General features: G+C 34.7%; 1 protein-coding gene across 1 annotated transcript; it reads right to left on the bottom strand.

Moving 5' to 3' along the window:
* Positions 1-10,468: 10,468 nt before the first annotated feature.
* On the bottom strand, positions 10,469-19,647 carry LOTGIDRAFT_75052 (hypothetical protein; the record flags this gene model as incomplete). The annotated part of the gene is made up of 4 exons (XM_009048937.1): positions 10,469-10,534; positions 14,656-14,802; positions 15,056-15,193; positions 19,492-19,647. Coding segments are annotated over 4 exons (507 nt in total), but the record flags the coding sequence as incomplete, so codon positions are not given.
* Between the last annotated feature and the right edge of the window lie 1,561 nt (positions 19,648-21,208).

Here is a 21,208-nt window from a genome sequence, read left to right as displayed (position 1 = left end):
GGAATACAAAAATAAATCACTCAAATTATTAACCATACACCACAACGTCATTTTCAATATAGCGGTGCAGGTCAAAAGGTCATAGGGGAAAACTTATGACGTTACCATTATAAACAACATGGCCACCGTGTTGATTGGGAAGAATTATGCGGAATTCGGATCTTATTTGATACATCTTTATATGATTTCATGTATGCTTGGCCTTTCGATTATTTGACATTTGAAATGATATTCCTTTTTAATGGGTTGCTGTTCAAAGCAATTCTTTAGAAAATGATTTTACTTGGAAAGTGAGTGTAATATGCGTTCAGGCCTATGCATTGAGTTGTTGAAACTGAAAGAGAGGAAAAGGACAACACAAAAGTGAATGAGGGGCTCTTTGCTTTACTGTGTCTGTTTTATAAATTAACGGGTTCCATCTCACCATGAAAAAAACAAAATTATTGTAAAAATCTGCCATCAATTGAGGCCAAGCGTCATCAAATATACACACAGTCAGAACCATGCAGCATGAATATCAATATATGAAAACTAGCAATAACTTGTGAGGTTGATGAGAAAATCAATCTTTTCATATATCTGACATTATCAAGTAAATGAGTGAAACATTGTCAATAGGAAGGAGATATCCCAATAATATTGGCAATATTACAAGATAGCTGGCCAGGCAAGGTAACATACGCCCACTGACAGCTGTCAGAAATGATAAAACAGTCTTTAGTGACTAAAGTATGAATTTTCTCATATTAAAGAAATTTTATTACCGGTAGTTTGAATTCAATGATATATATATATATTTACTGCCAGTTATTTATGCTGAGAAATTCCACAAAATTTTTAAAAATCAATATCAATAACCCAAATACATCAAATTACCGCATCAATATACATGATCACACCATTTTGATGCGTTTTGCCTAAGTCAAGGGCAATAACTCAAAAACCGTTCATCGAAAGAACATCAAATTTAAACTTGACCAAGATCTGATCAATATCAATGATCTCAACAAATTTCATGAAAATCAGTTTCAAACTGTAGTCTCTATTGTGTTCACAAAAAAATTTTGACAAGTTTTGTCTAAGTCAAGGGCAATAACTCAAAAACCGTTCATCGAATAATAGTCAAATTCAAACTTGATCTCATCAATATGAATGATCAAACCAAATTTCATTAAAATCAGTTGAAAACTGTAGTCTCTATTGTGTTCACAAGAAATGTTAAAGGACTGACGGACAGAGGAGACGGCAAAATACGTACACATTTCCATGTGGGCATATAAAAATTGGCAAGGCATTATGTAAATTTCAAAATGCATTCTTGTGCAGATGTAAGCAGATATGATCTATGCGAGTTGGCATATATGCTTTTTTTTCCAGTTCCTATGCCTGTTCTTCAATAGTATTACTACACTATACATATACATCTGATTTAAACCATTCCAGACTACAGTTTTTCTATGTAATCATTAGTTGAGGAATACACTTTATTTTAGAAAGCAAACAAAGTCAGAGATGCAACATTCATATAAGAATCACAGATTTGAAAAATATGACAATACAATGTTTATTCCTAAATCCACATGGACACCCCTCCATCCTGAAGTATTGAAAGCATTTGAGAGTACGTTCCGGAAATATCTGAATGTATGCTAATGTATGCGTGACGTAAATTATGGACTTGACGCGGTGGTTTCTGGGAACGCTACACTGACAGATAAACAAACATGGCGGGAGTTATGTATTATAATGAAAACGATTCGTCAAGCAGTCACAGTTCATCTCAGTCCGAAGAGGAAGAAGATGAATACGAAATGTTTTGGGGTGTGCTGGGCTACCAGTTCGAGCCAGTTAGGCATTTCTTCGGGAAGGGGAAACCTAGCATATCTACAGTACAAGCAGCAATATCAAGGAGAGGGCATGGTCTTCGAACAGAATGAGTATGTTTCCTCCTAGTACAGTGGTGTAACCTATTTTCGTACATATAAGGATTCAACACTGAATTTTGTCAGAGTTAAAAATTTTTTTATGTCTTAGATGTTTCCTCAGATATTCTACAAAACAATTAAAATTGGTTTGTTTCGATTTTCTTTATGAATCCTTCACTTTGACCCATATTTCATGAGCAACCAACTCGGCAATGGTGGCAGAATGCGTCACCTATTTTCGTGTACAATGTTTGACCTATAAATAAGTCGAGAAAAACACGTATGGATACTCAGTGGTATAACTAACTTCTCTTAGTATTTATCTTTAATATCAATTCATTATAACTAGTGACAATTTCTTCAAAGAACAACGATTTCAAAAAAAAAAATAGTGACTGACAAAATAAGATACGTAGCGTGATTTATTGCTAAAAGTCACTGAAACAACATATGGCCCACTTTGTGTTCCATAGAAATTTTCTGCTGACACGGAATCTGCTAGTTGATCACGTGACTTCATTCGTTGGACTACATTCTAGCAGACGACACTTGGAATTCCGATTACCGCTTGGGATTATAAAAAAATTCAGCCGATAAAAAATGGTGACGTTTTGTAATAACTGAAATCCACCATTTTGTATTTGTCAAAGTATACATTAATACATTTTACCTTGCTTGAAACTACTGAATTCGTTCTACTAGCTGACATTGTACAGAAAACCCATGTTTATCAAAACAAGCAAATGCGGAGGTCACGCAAGGTCGCACATGTAAATTATTAATTATTTCCGGAAATGCACAAAAAATAGGTTAGCACGAAATTAGGTTACTTGACTGTACATATTTGAGATACTTTCTTCATTTCATATTTAAAGAACATTACTTTTGCATGATACCCGTATTTTAAACAAAAGTAGAGTACTGTATAATAAATAATTCTTTACCAATTATTATATTTCATGATGCTTTTAAAATGTTACAGAAATAATTGCATAAATCAACATCAACAGAAAAATATATGTGCTTTGTTACTTTTATATTACAGAATGTACAGACATACTGCATACAGACAGTTAGTGAGGTGGTGCTGAGGAGTTGTTGGCCGCCACCATCGGATTGCATTGAAATCAGACAGTATCAATAAATAGTTTAATCAATTCTGATTTTAATGATGTAAATATGATTAGTTTTAAGTTAGTGGGGTTAGAGAAGGGGGCTTTAAAGGCGTCAAGGTTACATTAATTATTTTTATTGGTCATCCCTTGCAAATCTCGTAGTGTGGTGCGCCACAGCTTCATCTTTGTCTGGATGAACAAAGGCAGCTGCAAGGTGTGCTGGCTGCTCATCCCTAATTTCTTGTATGGAATTCCTTAGGGCGGCGGGACTTTCATTGTAGGACTTCAGTAGTTTGTGCATCAACCACCTTGCATAGTCATGTGTGGGCTCAGTTTTGGTGGCACGTACTGTATGTTAGCCAGATTTATACTTGGGGAAACTAACACGGTATTGAGGCAGTCCATTTCTTGTTATAGCTTGCATCCTGTTGGCGTTTTCATTGTGATGCATAGCCGCCAGGTAAGTCCTCGCCAATTGACCGAGCCAACCAAAGTGGGTGTGTTTGGGCGCAAAGCGAACAACAAGACTATGGAATGCTTCAAGACTGGAAGTTTGGAATCGAGGTGTCAGATTTTGGACATCCTTGACCACTGCATTTGATGTCAGCAGGTCTGTCAGCATCACACTGCCCACTGTCCCACGAACCAACCACTCTTTGTTTCTATCGTACAATAGGTGCCCATGATCACACATGGGGTACAAGTCAAGGTCATGTTCATGAATATCATGGAGGTGATTGTCCAGAGAAAGCCACCTGTCTTTGAGATGATCCCTTCTGTTTTCTTCTGGGGATGTTGCCGCAACAAAGTACATGTGGTTAACAATGGATTTTTTCCATAGGTTGACTTCTGGCTGCTTGGTTCCGATCTTGATAATTTTCTTACCAAGGCCCTTAGCAGTGTGCCAAACATCATTGAAATGATCCATCTCCGCACACATGGGGTTGTTGACTTTAAGATCGTCCCGAAGAAAGGCAGCTATAGATCTGTGCCGATTTGTAACCAGACTGCTGCAAGTTTGTTGTTCTGTTTCCGTTAGGAAAGACATTCCCCTTTTTAAAACCAACTAATTCACAGGCGTTACTGCTACCAGCTTCACTGCTTTGTACTTGTTGCAGATCTACCACCTTCTATGATGTTTGTTCTATAAAGGTATACGTACCATATTTGGCAGAATGACCTGGGCTGTCATTTCTGCAATAACCTGCAAGATGGAGACCCCCGATTTGGTTTTCCCTAAGCTCTGCGATCAGGACTGCCTGCTTTTCTTTCCACCCATTGATGATTGTCGGTACGACATAATCATTTTGGTTGTGCTGAAAAGTCTGTCGACTGTACGTAGCTACATTGAAAATATGTAACATGCGCAGCACTTGACTGCCAGAGAAAAGGGTTGAAGCAGATAACATCAGGTTACCAAGGGGCATATGCTTCAACATTGGCTGGCTGTCCCATTTACGAGTAAACTCGCAGTCCATGCATCGCTGTTCTACACGGACCATTGTCCCAAAGCCACTGTTTGGTTTGTCAACAATATGGCCCTGACTCGGGTGGGCACAATGTGGGCAAGTATCGAACAGCTGGAGGAGATTAGACTCGAAAACTATATATTTTTTGTCCGCAATATGGTCTGCAGGTTTAATGGGTGGTGTTTCATCCTTCTCCTCCTTAGTTTCATCGTCAGCTTCCTTAATTTAAATGTCCGTAGGATGATAGTCCGGGTCACAGTCTTTCGCCTTTGGTGATTCTGGCTTGATGGGGCTCACCAAACAAGCAGCATCATCAGGTATCTGGCGGCATTTCTTGTGGGTGCTGCTAGATGGCACAGAAGTAAAAGAGACCGGCTCGGTTTGCATCCCTGTATCAATCATGTGTGCTTGGACATTATTAGCTGTTTCCAATTCGGCTCCGGCTCGGGCATCCGCTTCCTGAAGGATCTGAAAGAAAATAGCAGCATAATTCACCTGAGTGTCAATGTGACAGCCACAATTTTTATCAATGGACACTTATAACAGGTCCTACGGGCATCTCGATCAAGGAAGCTGAGGACGAAACCAGGGAGGAGAAGGATGAAACAACACCCATTATACCAGCAGACCACATTGAGGAGAAAAAATATATAGTATTCGAGTCTAATCTACTCTAGCTGTTCGATCAAGTTATCACTAGGCCCATAGCCAGGCTTGATTGTTCAGGGAGGCAAGTAATATATACGGAGGGGCAATGCAGGGATGATATCATTGAAATGGGTTGTCCGAAAAAGTTCCAATTTAAATTATATCATCACTGCATTGCCCCTCCGTATATATTACTTATCCGTCCCACCCTTTTGGGCAGTCGAGTCTGGCTATGGGCCAAACACGTCTATCTCAAGGGAGGGTGGGGATAATATATAGGGAGGGGCAATGCAGGGATGTTATGATTGAAACGGGTTGTCTGAGAACAATTCTGACAACCAATTTCAATTATATCCTCACTGCATTGCTCTTCCGTATCAATTTCAGAACATGTAGACCTAGGCCTATTGCCACAATGCTTTTATATCGATTTTGATTTTTGTTTAGCGGTTCGGATCGTAGGCCCTACTCGTTTGTAGGTGTAAGCCTAGACCTACTGGGTCTTTATTATATTTTTTGTATTATGAACCTTTTTATGTGCTATTTTCACCAGAAAAGCCAGATTAAATTCATGAAATATACCTCGGCTAGTTGTCTTTTGTGCATTGCTTTGCTTTTTCTTTGTATCTTTAGCGGTGGGGGTGGGGTTTGATGTGTTAGGACTACTGCTGTTGTTACCGTCGAACTGGCTTCACATGGCCGTTACACTGTTTGTCCCTGTATCTTGGCTGATTCTACATTTGGCACCATGTGGATTGTAGGGACGGAGCCTGTTATCAAGTCCCTTTTGTTTTTGAAACCCATTTCTGCAATCAGGCTTCCAGAGAAACATTCTGGTTTGAAATGGGCCCCACAAATAACAGCCTGAGAGTTTTCATTCGGCGCCTTGAAGTCGGCCCTTTTCAATTGTACGAATTTGACCCATTATCTTCGGAGACCAGCATCTTTCGGAAAGCCGTGTAAACTGTTTTCTTTACAGGTATTGCTGCAAAATTGCGCGACACAGCGCTTCGGCATTTTAACGTAAATATTGACATAGCCTATCAAGGTTATTAGGTTGACAAGGTTCCAAAAATGACGTCATGCGGTCATGTGATCAATTCAACGTAATGGCGGACTGTCTTTGTAAACACAAATCGTCTTTGTTTTACTTATACATGTATTTTTATTATCGATTATAAGATTGGAATTGGATACAATAGGATATATAGAAACATTCACGGTAGGTGTCAAGTGGCCCATTATTGACTTTCCATACACTTTAATAAAAACCCCTGGTAGGAATCCTTTTAAAGACAACAGGTCTTCGTTTTTCACCCATGTTTCAGATAAAAGGAGAACATCATATTTATTGATATAGTTGACGAAAGAATTGTCCTTTTTCAGAGACTTCAGACCATCCATAAGAATGCAACCAAGGAGTGGTTTATCTCGAATAAAATCCCTAAAGGCCACCCGATTATATCTGACTGTGGTAGTGAGTCATATGCAGTGTCAGAATACATTGATCATTTCTTACTACCTCTAGCATGTCAACATCGCGCCTACCTTAAAGACACAACCGATTTTGTCAATAAAATAAAAAATCTTCGAGTTCCCTCTAATGCTATTTTAATTTCTATCGACGTTTCTTCTATGTATACCAATATCGATAACACTACTGGTTTAACGGCAGTTCGTAAAGCTTTTAATAGAAACCCAGATCCAAACAGACCCGACTATGCAATTCTACAGCTTTTAGAGATTTGTCTTAGTGGAAACGATTTCAAATTTAATGGTAAAACATATTTACAAACTTGGGCAAACGATTTGCCCCTTCGTACGCAAACCTTTTCATGGCAGAGTGGGAACGTGAGGTATTGCCCCTCTGTCCATTTGACCCACTTTTTACAATTTTGGATGACATTTTTATGGTTTGGACTTATTCTATCGAACAGTTTTGGGAATTCTTTGAAATTCTCAACAACCACCATCCTTCCATCAAACTAACCCCAAACGTGAGTGACAAAAGCATAGACTTTCTCGGTACCACTGTCTTTAAGGGAGATTCCATAGCAGAAACAAATAAACTGGATATTAAAGTGTATTTCAAAGAAACTGATAGAGCTCCTTTCACTCAAAGCATACCTTTTCTGGTATAATTAAGCCACAAGTTTTAAGATTTCATCTAATTTGCACAAGATCTTCTGATTTCAACCAAGCCTGTACAATTGTTTTCTCAAAACTGAAAGAGCGTGGGTACTCTAAACGATTTTTACGAAACATAAAAAATTCCACCTTAGCACAGATAGCAGCTAAAACAGACTTTATGCCGAAGTACCTCCAGGTTTAAGGAGTGCTCCATGTTTGTCCAGTAAATGCAAAACATGTCCTTTTACATGTGAACATTTGAATGTAATATATTTAATTTCATGCAAGAAATGCCCCAAACAATATGTAGGAGAAACCAAGAATAATTTACGAACTCGTTTTAATGCTCATAGGTCGGACATCAAATTAAAGAAAGACAAGCCTGTTTCTAATCATTTCAATCTGGACGACCATTCAATAGACGATCTCACCCTAATCCCAATTGAGCATATATAAATTGACTTGCCCGAAGATGAAATTACTAAAGTCAATCTAGGGAAGCCCATTGGATTGAGACATTGAATACAGCAAGACCTATAGGACTAAATATTCATCATAATGTAGGCATAGCACCCTTTGTTGTCCCGTTCAATACAACCAGCAAGCAAGATAGTTCATGCCCACTATAAGAGCCTTCAAGAGAAATTCCCCCATGTCTTTAAGCAGAAAATGATAGGTGCATATCAAAAAATAAGAACTTAAATGATAATATTGTTCATAGTAAACTAAACATAGGCTTGCAGAAAGTGAAAAAAAACAAACACGATATCAGTGTTTTATGCAATATCACTCAAGAAAATCATCGGATCCTCACCAAATTCAATAGTGCATATCTTCCTAATGATATTGACACACATACAAAAGAATCAATAGAGAATTGTAGGCTGTAGAGTGAGCACGAGCCAAAAAAGTGAAAAATTAATGAACGCGATATCAGAGGTTTATGCGATATCTCTCGCATCAGATCATCACCAAATACAATAGTGCACATCTTCATAATGATATTGACACACATACACATAAGCAGAAAATGATAGTTGCATATTCAAAAAAAGAACTTAAAAGATAATATTGTTCCTAGTAAACTAAAAACAATCAGTACATAACAGATACTACACTTCTCGCCCATTGGGCCATCAGAATCAAAACAGAAGAAAACCCAATATCAAGACCCTCAATCCCAAATAAAGTATCTGTTCCACCATAGGCCTGTACATTTGGGAGAATCAAACCCTCCCTTCAAAAACTGTTCATCAACAAATTCGAACTTGTCCAAGATCTCATTAATATAAATGATCACACCAAATTTCATTCAAATCAGATAAAATCTGTTGTCTCTATTGCGTTCACAAGCACACATTATAATGTGGGCGTATAAAAAAAACGACAATTTCGGATTACTTGTAACCTAATGGTACACTTCAAAAAAAGTCCAACCAAGAAAACTTCGAACATTTTTGTGAAACATGTAGTCTTATCGAAGGCTTCTTCTGTATATATTTCCTTAGCTCTTACCATCATTTTAAGTCTCAATTCTCCATAAGTTTATATCATTTAGTTAGAAAAAATACCGACCCCATTGTTTGTTTACACTTGGTCCCACTTGATTATCCCATGTTATTCTGTTCAGTTGTTTGTTCTCAAAAGTTATGTCTTAGATCTCATGATCCATGTTCGAGGTGTTTGAGAAGTTTACTGAAAATATGACACAAGCCATTTGATCTAAAGGCTATGACCTTAATCTTGAAGTAAGGTCATTGGCTATTATTAATCAGTAGAATTGAGATCAACAATCTTTTCACATGATAATATTTAAAATGTTGGCAGTATACAGCTATTCCTGCCCGTCGGATTCACTGATTAGTGTTGTAATTTGAGATACATAGAATAAGACATAAGAAGGAAATTAATTGGGAACTAGAAATTTTGTCGGATTGCTAAAAATGGCAGAGTTCTCAGAGTATAGGCTACTGTATTAACCTTTTGTCATTAAGCTAAATATTCACCACAACAAACGAATACAAAAACAAAAGGGTTGTTTTGGTTATTTTCAAAATCTCAGACTTTATATAAAGTTGTGCCATATCAATGACAGATAGGCTAATGCGGACATCAAACTGACGTTTCTCGAAATACAAGAACATGTCAGTGAAAAGTTTCTGTGTTTGACTATGTACAATATGTTTTTTGGGAGTAAAAGTTAAAATAAAGGGACAACTAAAGCTGTGGATATGGAGAGTTCACAAGTTTAGACAAGATCATGTTTCCATTTCTTCTTAAATTTTTGTCAAGATAGCTTGCGAGGCAAGAAATAATAAAACTAATCTTATTAGTTTGAATTCTATTACATATATGCCAGTTATTTATGCTGAGTAATTCCACAAATTTTTTTAAAATCAATATCAATAACCCAAATACAACAATTAAATCACACAGCTCTAATCAAGGGAAAAAAAACAACTTTTGACGCGTGTTTACAATATAGCTAATAGAGTGAAACGCCAAGTCATACACTATATTTCGGTGAATAATTATCCGATCATCATGAAAATCAATAGGGATCATGTTCATAATGACATTGATACAAAATCAAAAGAATCTGTAAAGAATTGTTGCCTGTAGAGTGAGCAAGAACCAAATTTGAACGGACAGACGGACCGACAGGGTGATTACAATATACGCCAATCTTATGTGTGGGCATATAAAAATGTAATATGGGGTAGACTGACTTAATGGGTTGACAATTGTTGATGTTGATTTCAAAATGTGGCGACTCTGTGAGGGTTTTCATGCCACTGAGCTTAGACTCATATGCCATGATTTATGTGTGATTTGAATGCTCATGTGTATTTTTTTGAATTGTCTGTGGATGTTCACAATTGTCATTCTTTATAGCCTTGTCACACCGGAAAGGTATACTTGATGAGCTTTTACCCAGGGGAAAATTAGCTCAGAGCTTGTTAAGGAAGCATTGGATATGGTAAGGTGGTCTCCGATAAACGCCGTTAAGATTGCAAAGGATAACGAGAATATCTTTACACGAGCATCATAACATTTCCATATAAACAATAACAATAAAGTGTACTAAGTATAGATTTTTAATGGAATCTTTTTCTTGACATTTGCTGGCTACTATGACAAGACTATTAACTATATACTTACTATATTGGTTGAGAAAAGTAACACTATTGGGATCAAGATCATGATGTCGCAAATATTTACCAATTCTACTCACTGAAACATTTGCCTAAATGAAAGAAATATAATAGTAAGTAATGATAGCATTGTAGAAAAGACATGTTATTAGAAAGTATACATACACACAGCAGAAATTGCATAAGATGATAAAAAAAACTATCTAATTTACTGGTAAATTACATATACAGTGGTGTAACCTATTTTCGTGGATATAAGGATTCAACACCGAATTTCGTCAAAGTTAAAAAAACGAAATTTTTTTTTTATGTCTTCGATGTTTCTTCAGATATACTACAAAATAATTAAAATTGGTTTATTTCGATTTTCTTTATGAATCCTTCACTTTGACCCATATTTCATGAGCAACCAACTTGGCAACGGCTGCAGAATGCGTCACCTCTTTTCGTGTACAATGATTGAACTATAAATAAGTCTAGAAAAACACGTTATATGGATACCGAGTGGTATAATTAACTTCTCTTAGTATTCATCTTTAATATCAATTCATTATAACTAGTGACAATTCCTTCAAAGATCCACGATTTTAAATAAAATAGTGACCGACAAAATAAGATACGTAGCGTGATTTATTGCTAAAGTCATTGAAACAACATAAGAATATGGTCCACTTTGTGTTCCATAGAAATTTTCTGCTGACACGAATCCGCTAGTTGATCACGTGACTTCATTCGTTTGACTACATTCTAGCAGACGACAGTTGGAATTCCGATTACGGCTTGGGATTATTAGGAAATTCGGCCGTTAAAAAATGGTGACGTTTGGTAATAACTGAAATTCGCCATTTTGTATTTGTCAAAGGATACATTAATACATTTTACCTTGCTTGAAACTACTGGATTCATTCTACCAGCTGATATTAACCCATGTTTATTAAAGCAAACTAATTCGGAGGTCACGCAAGGTCGCTCATGTAAATTATTAATCATTTCCGGAAATCCATGAATAATAGGTTTCCACGAAATTAGGTTACTCGACTGTATCATTCATATATCACATAAAACTTTGTGATTTTTCAATTAAAAAGATAACTTGCAAGGCATGGTAATATAGCCCACTGGCAGCTTTGATTTCAAATAAAAATGTTTGGCAGTACAGTAACAATTACCAATTTGAAATATTCAACCATCAGACATACACTTCTTTTGAACTTTTAGAGGCAATACTGAATAATATTACCAAGGTTCGTCAAAATCCATCAAGAATTGTGCCTTCTAGACTGTTTACATGCTAAAATTTGAACGCAACTTCAAGAACAAGCACGATAACTAATTCTATTTTCAATAGTGTTCATCCTTAGGTGATATCAAACACTCACACCAAGTTTCATCAAAATCCATCAAGAATTGTGCCTTCTAGAGTGTTTACGAGATAAAAATTTAATTTATTTTCAAGAACAAGGGCAATAACTCATACTTATTATTTTGCGATTATACTGATTTTCAATACTAGGGTTCATCCTTGGGTGAAAACAAACAATCACACCAAGTTTCATCAAAATCCGTCAAGAATTGCGCCTTTGAGAGTGTTTACGAGCCTTTCAAGAACAAGGGCAATAACTCATACTAAATATTATTGGATTGTTTTTAATAAGGTTCATCTTTAGGTGGTTATAAACAACCATACCAAGTTTCGTCTAAATCAGTCAATAATTGTGCCTTGTAGATTGTTTAAGCACCGACAGACGTACATGGGTGACGGCAATATACATTTCATGTGTAAACATTCAAAAATTTAATCTGCTATAGAAAAAACTAAGTAGTCCTAAAGGCTCCTCTCCTCAGCGACAGACACATATATCAGTAAAGTTCAATGATGTCACTTTTTTACTGGTCAATTTTTAGTTGATCCAAATGAAATTTTTTGTCCTATAGAGTATGCACATTATTTGGATCAACTAAAAATGGACCAGTACAAAACTTTGTGTCAATATAATTTATTCCGAGCATGCGCATTACAAATTTCTTTTTCTTATTCAATTATCAAACTCTGTAAGTATTTGTGTAATCCAACTCTGAATTTGATGGAAATATTGAATTTGTGTTATGTGCATGCAAGGCCGTAAAGGGACAGATGTGCCATTTTGGGGGTTGCTTTTAGTCTTTACGTAAATAGCATACATGTGTATTCTACCGATGTTGTCGGGCTTTTACCGCTCTACTGATGGGATACCCAATTCTACCGATTTTTTGTTTTTTTTTTCAATTCAATACTTCGTGAAAGTGTTGCAGGAAAATTCATTAATGATAGGAATGGAGATATTTAAGATGTCATGAATTACACCTTTGGAAAAAGTAACATTGCTAGTACATATGATTTACTAAATATTGCGTTCAGAAAATACTGATTTTTTAATATGCTATTGCATGTATGATGAGAGGCCTACTGGAACCATTTAATTTAGAGGGCTGGGATCATGCTTGCTTTCTTGTTTTCAAACATCAGTTCACCTTGACATTATTTTTGATTCAATCAATACTGAAGAATAACAATATTAAAATTTTTTGGGCCCCTAAATTTGAAATATCAGGCACTATTTCTAGAATTATTTTGCCTGAGTAGGCCTATCCCTTTTATAGATTTGTTAATTAATTTCACTGTGTCATGTAAGACTATGATCAATTTAGTTAATTTACAAGGCTTAAGGCTTATTTAAAAAAAAAAAGACAAAAGTATCAATTTGGAGTTTCAAAATCACGAATTTACGCCCTTTGGAAAAATCTCCCGACTTTTCATCCAATCTCCAAATTTTTCAAGGCAAATCTCCATATTTTTTTTCCTGACCTTACACATTGTTCTGAATCGATATTAAGTCTTCGCATATTGTGCAGGTTCAGATTAAGTCGGATTTTTACTTCGCATTTAGAATTTAATCTACAACGGAAGTCATTAGTTAGCCAATATGAAAATCCTTGTGCATTACCTCATCTTTTTATCCATTATTGTCATTTTTCATTCATAGTCATTGAATCAGTCTACATTTCTAGTCTTAATGACCAAACATCATTTATGCAGGATGATCACTATTTTCAGGTATTATATTATTTTACTAAGCATTCGTCCTGTTCTGTAATGTATTGGTCTATGCATAATATTAGTCTCAATATGAAAGAATTTACAACGTAGTCAAATGGGAAACTAGTTCCGGTGAAGTCTAGGTCAATCGCAATAGTCATGTCAATATTTTTAAGGTTCTATAATCTTGTCGAAGTCATACTTATTATTCAATTATCACATCATGTCAATTCACTGTATTTTTTGACAAGTTCATATTGTTGTCATAACCTGTGTCGCCATGTCATATATTTTTACCTGTCACCTTGGTAGGATTAAGGTTGTCTCCCTTTAGCATCTTCTGCTATTTGGGAATGTTAGTCATGCAATCTACTGTCCAATTTAAGAGTCTTATTATTGTCATAATGTCATTTCAGAATATCGAAGTCTGTTTACTGTTCACCATAGAAAATATGTTGGTCAACAAATATGTCTAGTCATAAAAGTCATAAAAGTCATTAAAGTCAGCATTCAAGTCATTTTCTTCGTGAACTGTATATGAGCAGATCAGAGACGTCAGCAATCTATTTCATATTACGGAGCACCAGCCTGCCACACCTCATCCGTCCTAACTGACATTACAAGGGATCAACAACACAAATGTATGGTAAATAGTCTACAGAAGTACTAGAAATGTAGAAAATCGGATAATTATGATAAAAATGCTTCAAACTGGGAATTTTACTCACTATTTCTATATATGTCTTTTCTGTATATAACAGAGTGTTCATTTTAACATTCAATCGCGGCTATTTCTTAGCACACATGGATTTGAAGGCTCAAATTTCGATGGTAAGCTGTTAACACTATAACTGATTGGCTTATTTAAAAAATTCCTGTTTCTGAGACTAAAGTATGTTTGGTCAAAAAGAATGGCACTCCTTTGCCTTTAATATTTTCACCTTTGTATGTACCTGTTTGTTGTAGCATGACCTGCATCAGTACTGTTAAGGGAACAGTTCTAGTCATTATTAGTGTGATTGTCCCCATCTCATGTGGGTATATAATAAAATTTGCTCACATTTATTCCTGCTTAATGCTCCTTTCAGTCTATTGCTTTATTTGATACAAGATAAATTGATAATGAAAAAAACTCACCTGAACAATGAAGGAAAGTAGCATAGGTAGAAGATTCATTGGAAATCTTAATATGTTAAACAATGACAAGGAAACAAAGGCTTTTTGCGCATCAAGATAATTTTGGTCAGATGATAAAATGTATGTAGCAAATGTTGCTAATGTAACCTACAAGAAATAAAACCAACTCATTAACATTACAAAACATCTTTTTGTTTGGTTACATGGTTGTGGCATTTAATTTCAGTCATCAAGTGAAAGTCTGGTGACCTTGCATAAGTCATCTTCCCACAATATTTCAGGAAAAAATAAATAAAGGCGATTAGTGGAATCAACAGGACAATATTGTAATTTAAAGTATTTTCCACTCTAATGGGAATATATGTTGGTAAGAATAACTTTGATGAATTTTCATACTCACCAAAAATGGTGCACATGTCCAAGTAAAAGTACCAAAGGCATTAAGCCATGCAGATTTTTTTAAAATATCCAGTTCTTGATTTCTTATATCCAGAATCTTTGCTTGAAATGACAACTCCCATGCATACAATTTTAAAACCTGAAAAGTATTTTTGAAAATAAACAAAAAAGAAGAAGACAGAAAGTTTGTCTATGATAAATCAATAAGTAATATTTTCTCCATTTAGGATTTTACAGTAACATTTTCAATATAAGCATTGTGTTGGTAAAGCTCTTGTGCAACAAGTGGAGAAGTGAAATCTCCAAGGGCTGAATGGCTGACAGGACAATGTCACTTTGGTGAGAGGGGCCTAATTCTGACCAAAAGAAAATAAAGAGTGTTTTTATTATTATTAGAAAGAGTTGGCATCTGGTTTTATTTCCTTAAAAGATAGCTTGCCAGGCAAGGTAACATACACCCACTACCAGAATTGTAAGAAATGATAACAAAGTCCTTTGGCCATACCAAAATAATTTTCTGTTCTTCGGGATTTCTTGAAAAAAAAAAAAGTACGAGCGAACGAAATTTTTTTTTTAATTTTACAAAAAAAATGTCGAAATTAGTAATCATTGATTTGGTTGGTGCGATATAATATTTTTTAATTTAAAAAAAAAAAAAGTCCCTTCGTACCATTAAAATTTTCCAGCATGGATGATTTTGAATGATGATTCAGATAAAATAACAATTAATAGTATTTATTTGTAATCTTCCACAAAATTTCTTTTGCACAGATTAACTGGTCTTTTGACCAGTCATCATCTATTGTTTTGCACCAATCTAGCACATCACAAAATAGTTTTTGAGGTCCAGTTAAGGTTTTGTCAAAGACTGGTGGTGTAGGTTTTTCAGGAAACATTAATGTCTTTCTTGATGCCATCATAAAATCGAACACATTTTTATCACTTTTGGAAGTATTACAAACAGGTTCTTCAGACGAAGAATGAGAAGGCAAGTTAATTAAAAAGTCCACAACCTTGGATTTCAGTTCATCACACAGAGAAATTTGCAACGAAAGTGTAACTAAGACACCGCCTGATTTTTCCATATTGTCCTTGATGTACACTTTTTCTGGGATCTGTGATATGCACGATTGAATTCCTGCAGATGCCAGATCATAAACATCTTTAAAAGTGTTTTCAGGCTCAACATCAAACGCCATGTATGGCAAAATAAGTTTCTGGTGTGACCTAATTTTGATTACTAAAATCATTTTGGTCAAAAAGACAAATACTAATATTAATTCTAGCACTGCATCGGCCATACCTATTTCTGATAATTATCAACTTCCGGAATTTCGATGCGTTCGGTCGTCGAGAAAATGTTCTTGCTTCAGCGAAGGGCCTAAACTACTGTACGAACTCACTCTTTCAACAGCTGGAACATGTTCTACTATAATTGTCGCACGATGTCCACAAACTGACAAACGGAAATAGAGGGCGCAATTTGTTACTCCTGCTACCAAATTTTAGGCTTAGAGAAATAGAAATGAAACTAAAAATGAGAGCTAAACAATCATGTTATCTGATCAATTTAGAGGTACGGACATACGGGCAATATAATTTTTTTTTTAAAATTAAAAATTCTTTTTTCAAAATTTTACATACGGGAGCTCTTTTGATACATACGGAATATTATTTTTTAATTTTAAAAATAAAATTTCGATAACGGAAAATCGGGTACGGAATTCCCGACGAACAGAATATTATTTTGGTATGGCCTTAGTGGCTTAATAATGAATTTTCAAATAATCTTAAAATCATCTATAAGTCAAGGCAAAAACCTGAAACAGTTCATCAAATTCAAACATGAATAATGTCTCATTCAAAAACTTACTATTTAAATATTTTTGGCTTTAAAAAATGACAGTAGTGTAACCTATATTCGTGCAACTAAGGATTCAACGTTGAATTTCGTCAAAATTTTGAAAAATATTTTGTTTACGTCTTAGATGTTTCCTCAGATAGGCTATTCTTTAAAACAATTAAAATTGGTTTGTTTCGATTTTCTTTATGAATCTCTCAAATTAACCCATATTTCATGAGTAACCAACAGAAGCAAAATGCATCACCTATTTTCGTGTACAATGTTTGATCTATAAAAAAGTCGAGAAAAACACATTCTATGGATATGCAGTGGTATAATTTTTACTTCTCTTATTATTTATCTTTAATAATATTTCATTATAACATAATTCCTTCAAAGAACAATGTTTTAAAAAATACAAATAGTGACTGAAAAAAAAGATATGTAAAACGTAAGCACGATTTATTGCTAAAAGTCATTGAAACAACAGCAGAATTTTTCTGCTGACATGGAATCCTTTAGATTGTAACATTACTTATTATTTCTGGAGATGCACGAAAAATAGGTCAGCATGAAATTAGGTTACTTGACTGTTAGTGAAAACTTTCAAATGTCAAAGCACACATTTCTCTAGATTTTGGGGTATGGTGTTCACAAATTTGAGCCAAAAATATTTATAACCTACAAAAATAGTGGAATGTCCCATTTAAACTAGATTGGCATCATATTGCCTTAAGCTTACTGGCAGAAAACATAAAAATTAAAAACCAGATACTCCGAAAAAAACATTATCAAACTTTTAAGATTTTGTGACTTTGTGATTTGTAATGGCAAGGATTCCGTTTAATAGATTTAAGTATATGTATAGGTTAATGTCCTCAAGCAGTCCAATAATCATAATGATCGTGACACAAGGACCAAAGGTCAGCATGTTACGTCATTATTGAATGCATTGGACTGCTTGAGGCCCATTAACCTACTTAAATACAGATTTCACAAACAATTACATCTACTGCATATGCCGCAATATTACAGGTCATATGACATGAACTCACCTGCCAGAACATACACATATAAAAACATGTCCGGTCAGGATTTATCAAAAGTATACTTGTTCCAGGTAAATAATATTCATATTTTATCGCTTCGTCATTCATTTCAATGTTCAATGATTAGGGGTGGTAAAAAACGTAAGCGATAATGATGAATATTAACATGCAAGCACATTTTAAATTCTTTAAGTGATTATTATTTTGTTGGGTATCTTGTTACATACCATTTTACCTGAGATGACATGCCCTAAATGTTTGAAAAAGACATCTCCGATTGTTGCATTAAGTCACATTATTGTATATCATCTTATTAAGAAAGGACTACTTTCTGATGACAGTAAGCCCAAAATTGAATTTATTTTCTCCCATTTAACAAATATCCACAATATCATAAATTTTCAATTGCATGTTATTCGTCTTAAAATGTCTTTGGGTTCATAGAAATGTAATGTTTGGAAATTTCATAACTGATATAAACACATCCATTAATTTTTGGTGAAACTGACTTACATTTCAGAACTGAAGAAAATTTCCCTCTAAAATACATATTTTCAACTATTGTCTGAGTAAATTAAAAGATTTTTTGAATGTTTTTTTTTAGAGAATTAGAATAACAGCCTCAAAATAGTACTGATAGTCTTAGAATATCTTTGCGTTGATAAAAGAATGAAACTCATTTCCCTCCTAGAAATTTCAACCTTCAAAAGTCACAAATTTTCGCTGAAAATGGGCCACTGTAAAAGCAAATTTCGAAGACATAATGTGTGCTTCTGTTTACATTTTTATCAAAGCAAAGTAATTCTAAGACTAACAGTACCATTATGAGGCTGCTATTCCAATACTCATAAAAACAATAGAAAAAATTCAAAAACTTTTTACTTTGCTCAGACAGTTATGTTTTTTTCATCGGTTGGGTTTTTTTTTTAACCCAAGGTCAGTCTAAGACTATCAGTACTATTTTCAGGTTAATATTTTAAGTTATACAACAATATTAGGCAAATGCAATCCTGTGAACATTACGATCGGACGTTAGCATTAACTAGAATTTAAATAATTTTTGTGGCCACCACGTCCATCAAACTCTGTCAAAAAGTAGTCTGTAAAGGAGCAGAGCTTATATTTACATTCCGTTTACACAGATATAAACAGAATTCATGTGACCACTGTTATCCAATCAAATTGCATGATACCGTGTAAACGGAATCGTGATTTAATTATTGTTAAATGTTATAAATTGGACCAAAAATTTCATCCTTAAATTCAAATTTCCATAATATATTTTTATCAGTTGAAATTTTATTTAGACCAAAGATAATCTCAGTCATATTTTAGATTTCAGAAAAGGGAGGGTTTGATTCTCCTTGTACAGGCCTAGGATGAAATAAATATTACACTGAGAAATTGGAATAAATGCAGAAAGTGATTGGCAACATGAAATCCTGAAACCATAACATAGAGTTGTATACTGTACACAAATTTATATCAGTAAAAATTTTTTTTTTACATAAAGCACTCTAAAATAAAAACATAATTAAAACCAACCTTTATTCCATTTAAAACTTCATTCATTAATTTTATTCTTTGATCTTTCAGTTTCATTTGGCTTATCTGATATTTTCTTTGTTTCGCAGCTATAAACCCACTTACTGGCATCAACAGCACCATTACACCCAATCCAGCTAGAACAGATGGTCCCAGAGTGCCCCATAATAAATACATTGCTAGTATTATCTGAAGTGGCGCTGACCATGTCATCCACAGATAACCTGTTATATCTTGAATTCTTTGGGCATCAACAGACATGAGATTTACTACTTCACCAACAGTAGATGACTTTCTTGCTTCATTGTTCACTGTCAACGCCTGAAATTTAATATTCAAAGAGCATTTTACTTGATATAAATGAAAGTTGTAAATATGTAGATAGAGCTGGTCACAAGAATGTCTCCCCTGTCCCTTGGGCTCAGTAAGGGTCATTTTTTGGCTAATCAGTAATACTGTTCACAACTCAATTTCACAGTTGAAGCCTTCAAATCCACGTGTGTTCAGAATTATCTGCATTTGAAAGTTAAAAAAATGCCTTATATGGAATAGACATGTATAGAAATAGAACATTTAATTCCTAGTTTCAGGTATTCTTAAACGAATTATACGATTTCGTACATTTCTAGTAGAAGACTGAAGACTATTTACATATAATCAACCCTCCAAAATGGTGCACCTCTTAAGAAATTGTCCAAGGTAATTTCCATTTGCTCTTTAACTTCAAGTCTTTTTCAAACAAACACACATGCAATCCTTATTTGTCATTGAAATTAAAGTTATCTTACACCCATGTGGAAATTTCCTTTCATTAGTCAACTGTCATTCCTATATCTAAAGTTTATTTTCATAAATATTCATTCAAAGACCTGAATATGTTTGTCAAAAATTTCATAAGGTAGCTTGCCAGGCAAGATAATATACACTCATTGGCAGCTTTGATTTTGAATAAAAATATTTGACAGTAGGACTACAGTTAAAATCACCAGTATGAAATATTCAACCATCAGACATACACTTATTTTGAACTTTTTGGGTGATATTGAATAATATAATAAAGTTTTATCAAAATCAGGCAAGAATTGTGCCTTTAAAGTGCGGTCTTGGTCAGAGACTTTTTTCGCCGATTTAAGTCTTGTCTTGAGTTTCAACAACTGGCTCGGGCACACGATGAGACAAATATCTCCAGTTGGTTGTTTCCACCTTCCAAATCAATAATCACGTGCGGGGCATGCAATTGAAAGGAATAGGAATCTAACAATGCAAACAATAAAACAATCGGAGACAATTTCAAACTTAATTTTTTAGCTTGTACACACTAAAGGTGCAGGCACATAAGCAGTCTTGGTCAGAGACCTTGTACACACTAAATGTGCAGGCACACAAGCAGTCTTGGTCAGAGACCTTGTACACACTAAATGTGCGGGCACACAAGCAGTTACAAATGGAAGTGTCATCTGTTATCCACTGCAGTATAATATTCCCTTTTCAGCACAATCTGTGACTAGCCTAGTTATAGTAACAAAATAGTTGATTTTGCTTCAGCTTAGTTTAGCTTTCTTTAACAATACTAAATCATTTGATTACTGATTACAGCTAACTTCTTGGAAATGGAAATGTTAGTGGCTACAATCCGATCGCTTAAACCAAGTACCAAATTTACTTCCTCCATTAAATCATTATATTTATGGAGACAGCATGTGCGTTATTTGGTAAT

Source organism: Lottia gigantea, assembly GCF_000327385.1.
Source record: "Lottia gigantea unplaced genomic scaffold LOTGIsca_13, whole genome shotgun sequence".
Classification (NCBI taxonomy): domain Eukaryota; kingdom Metazoa; phylum Mollusca; class Gastropoda; family Lottiidae; genus Lottia; species Lottia gigantea.
This window is presented reverse-complemented; position numbering and strand designations above follow the sequence as displayed.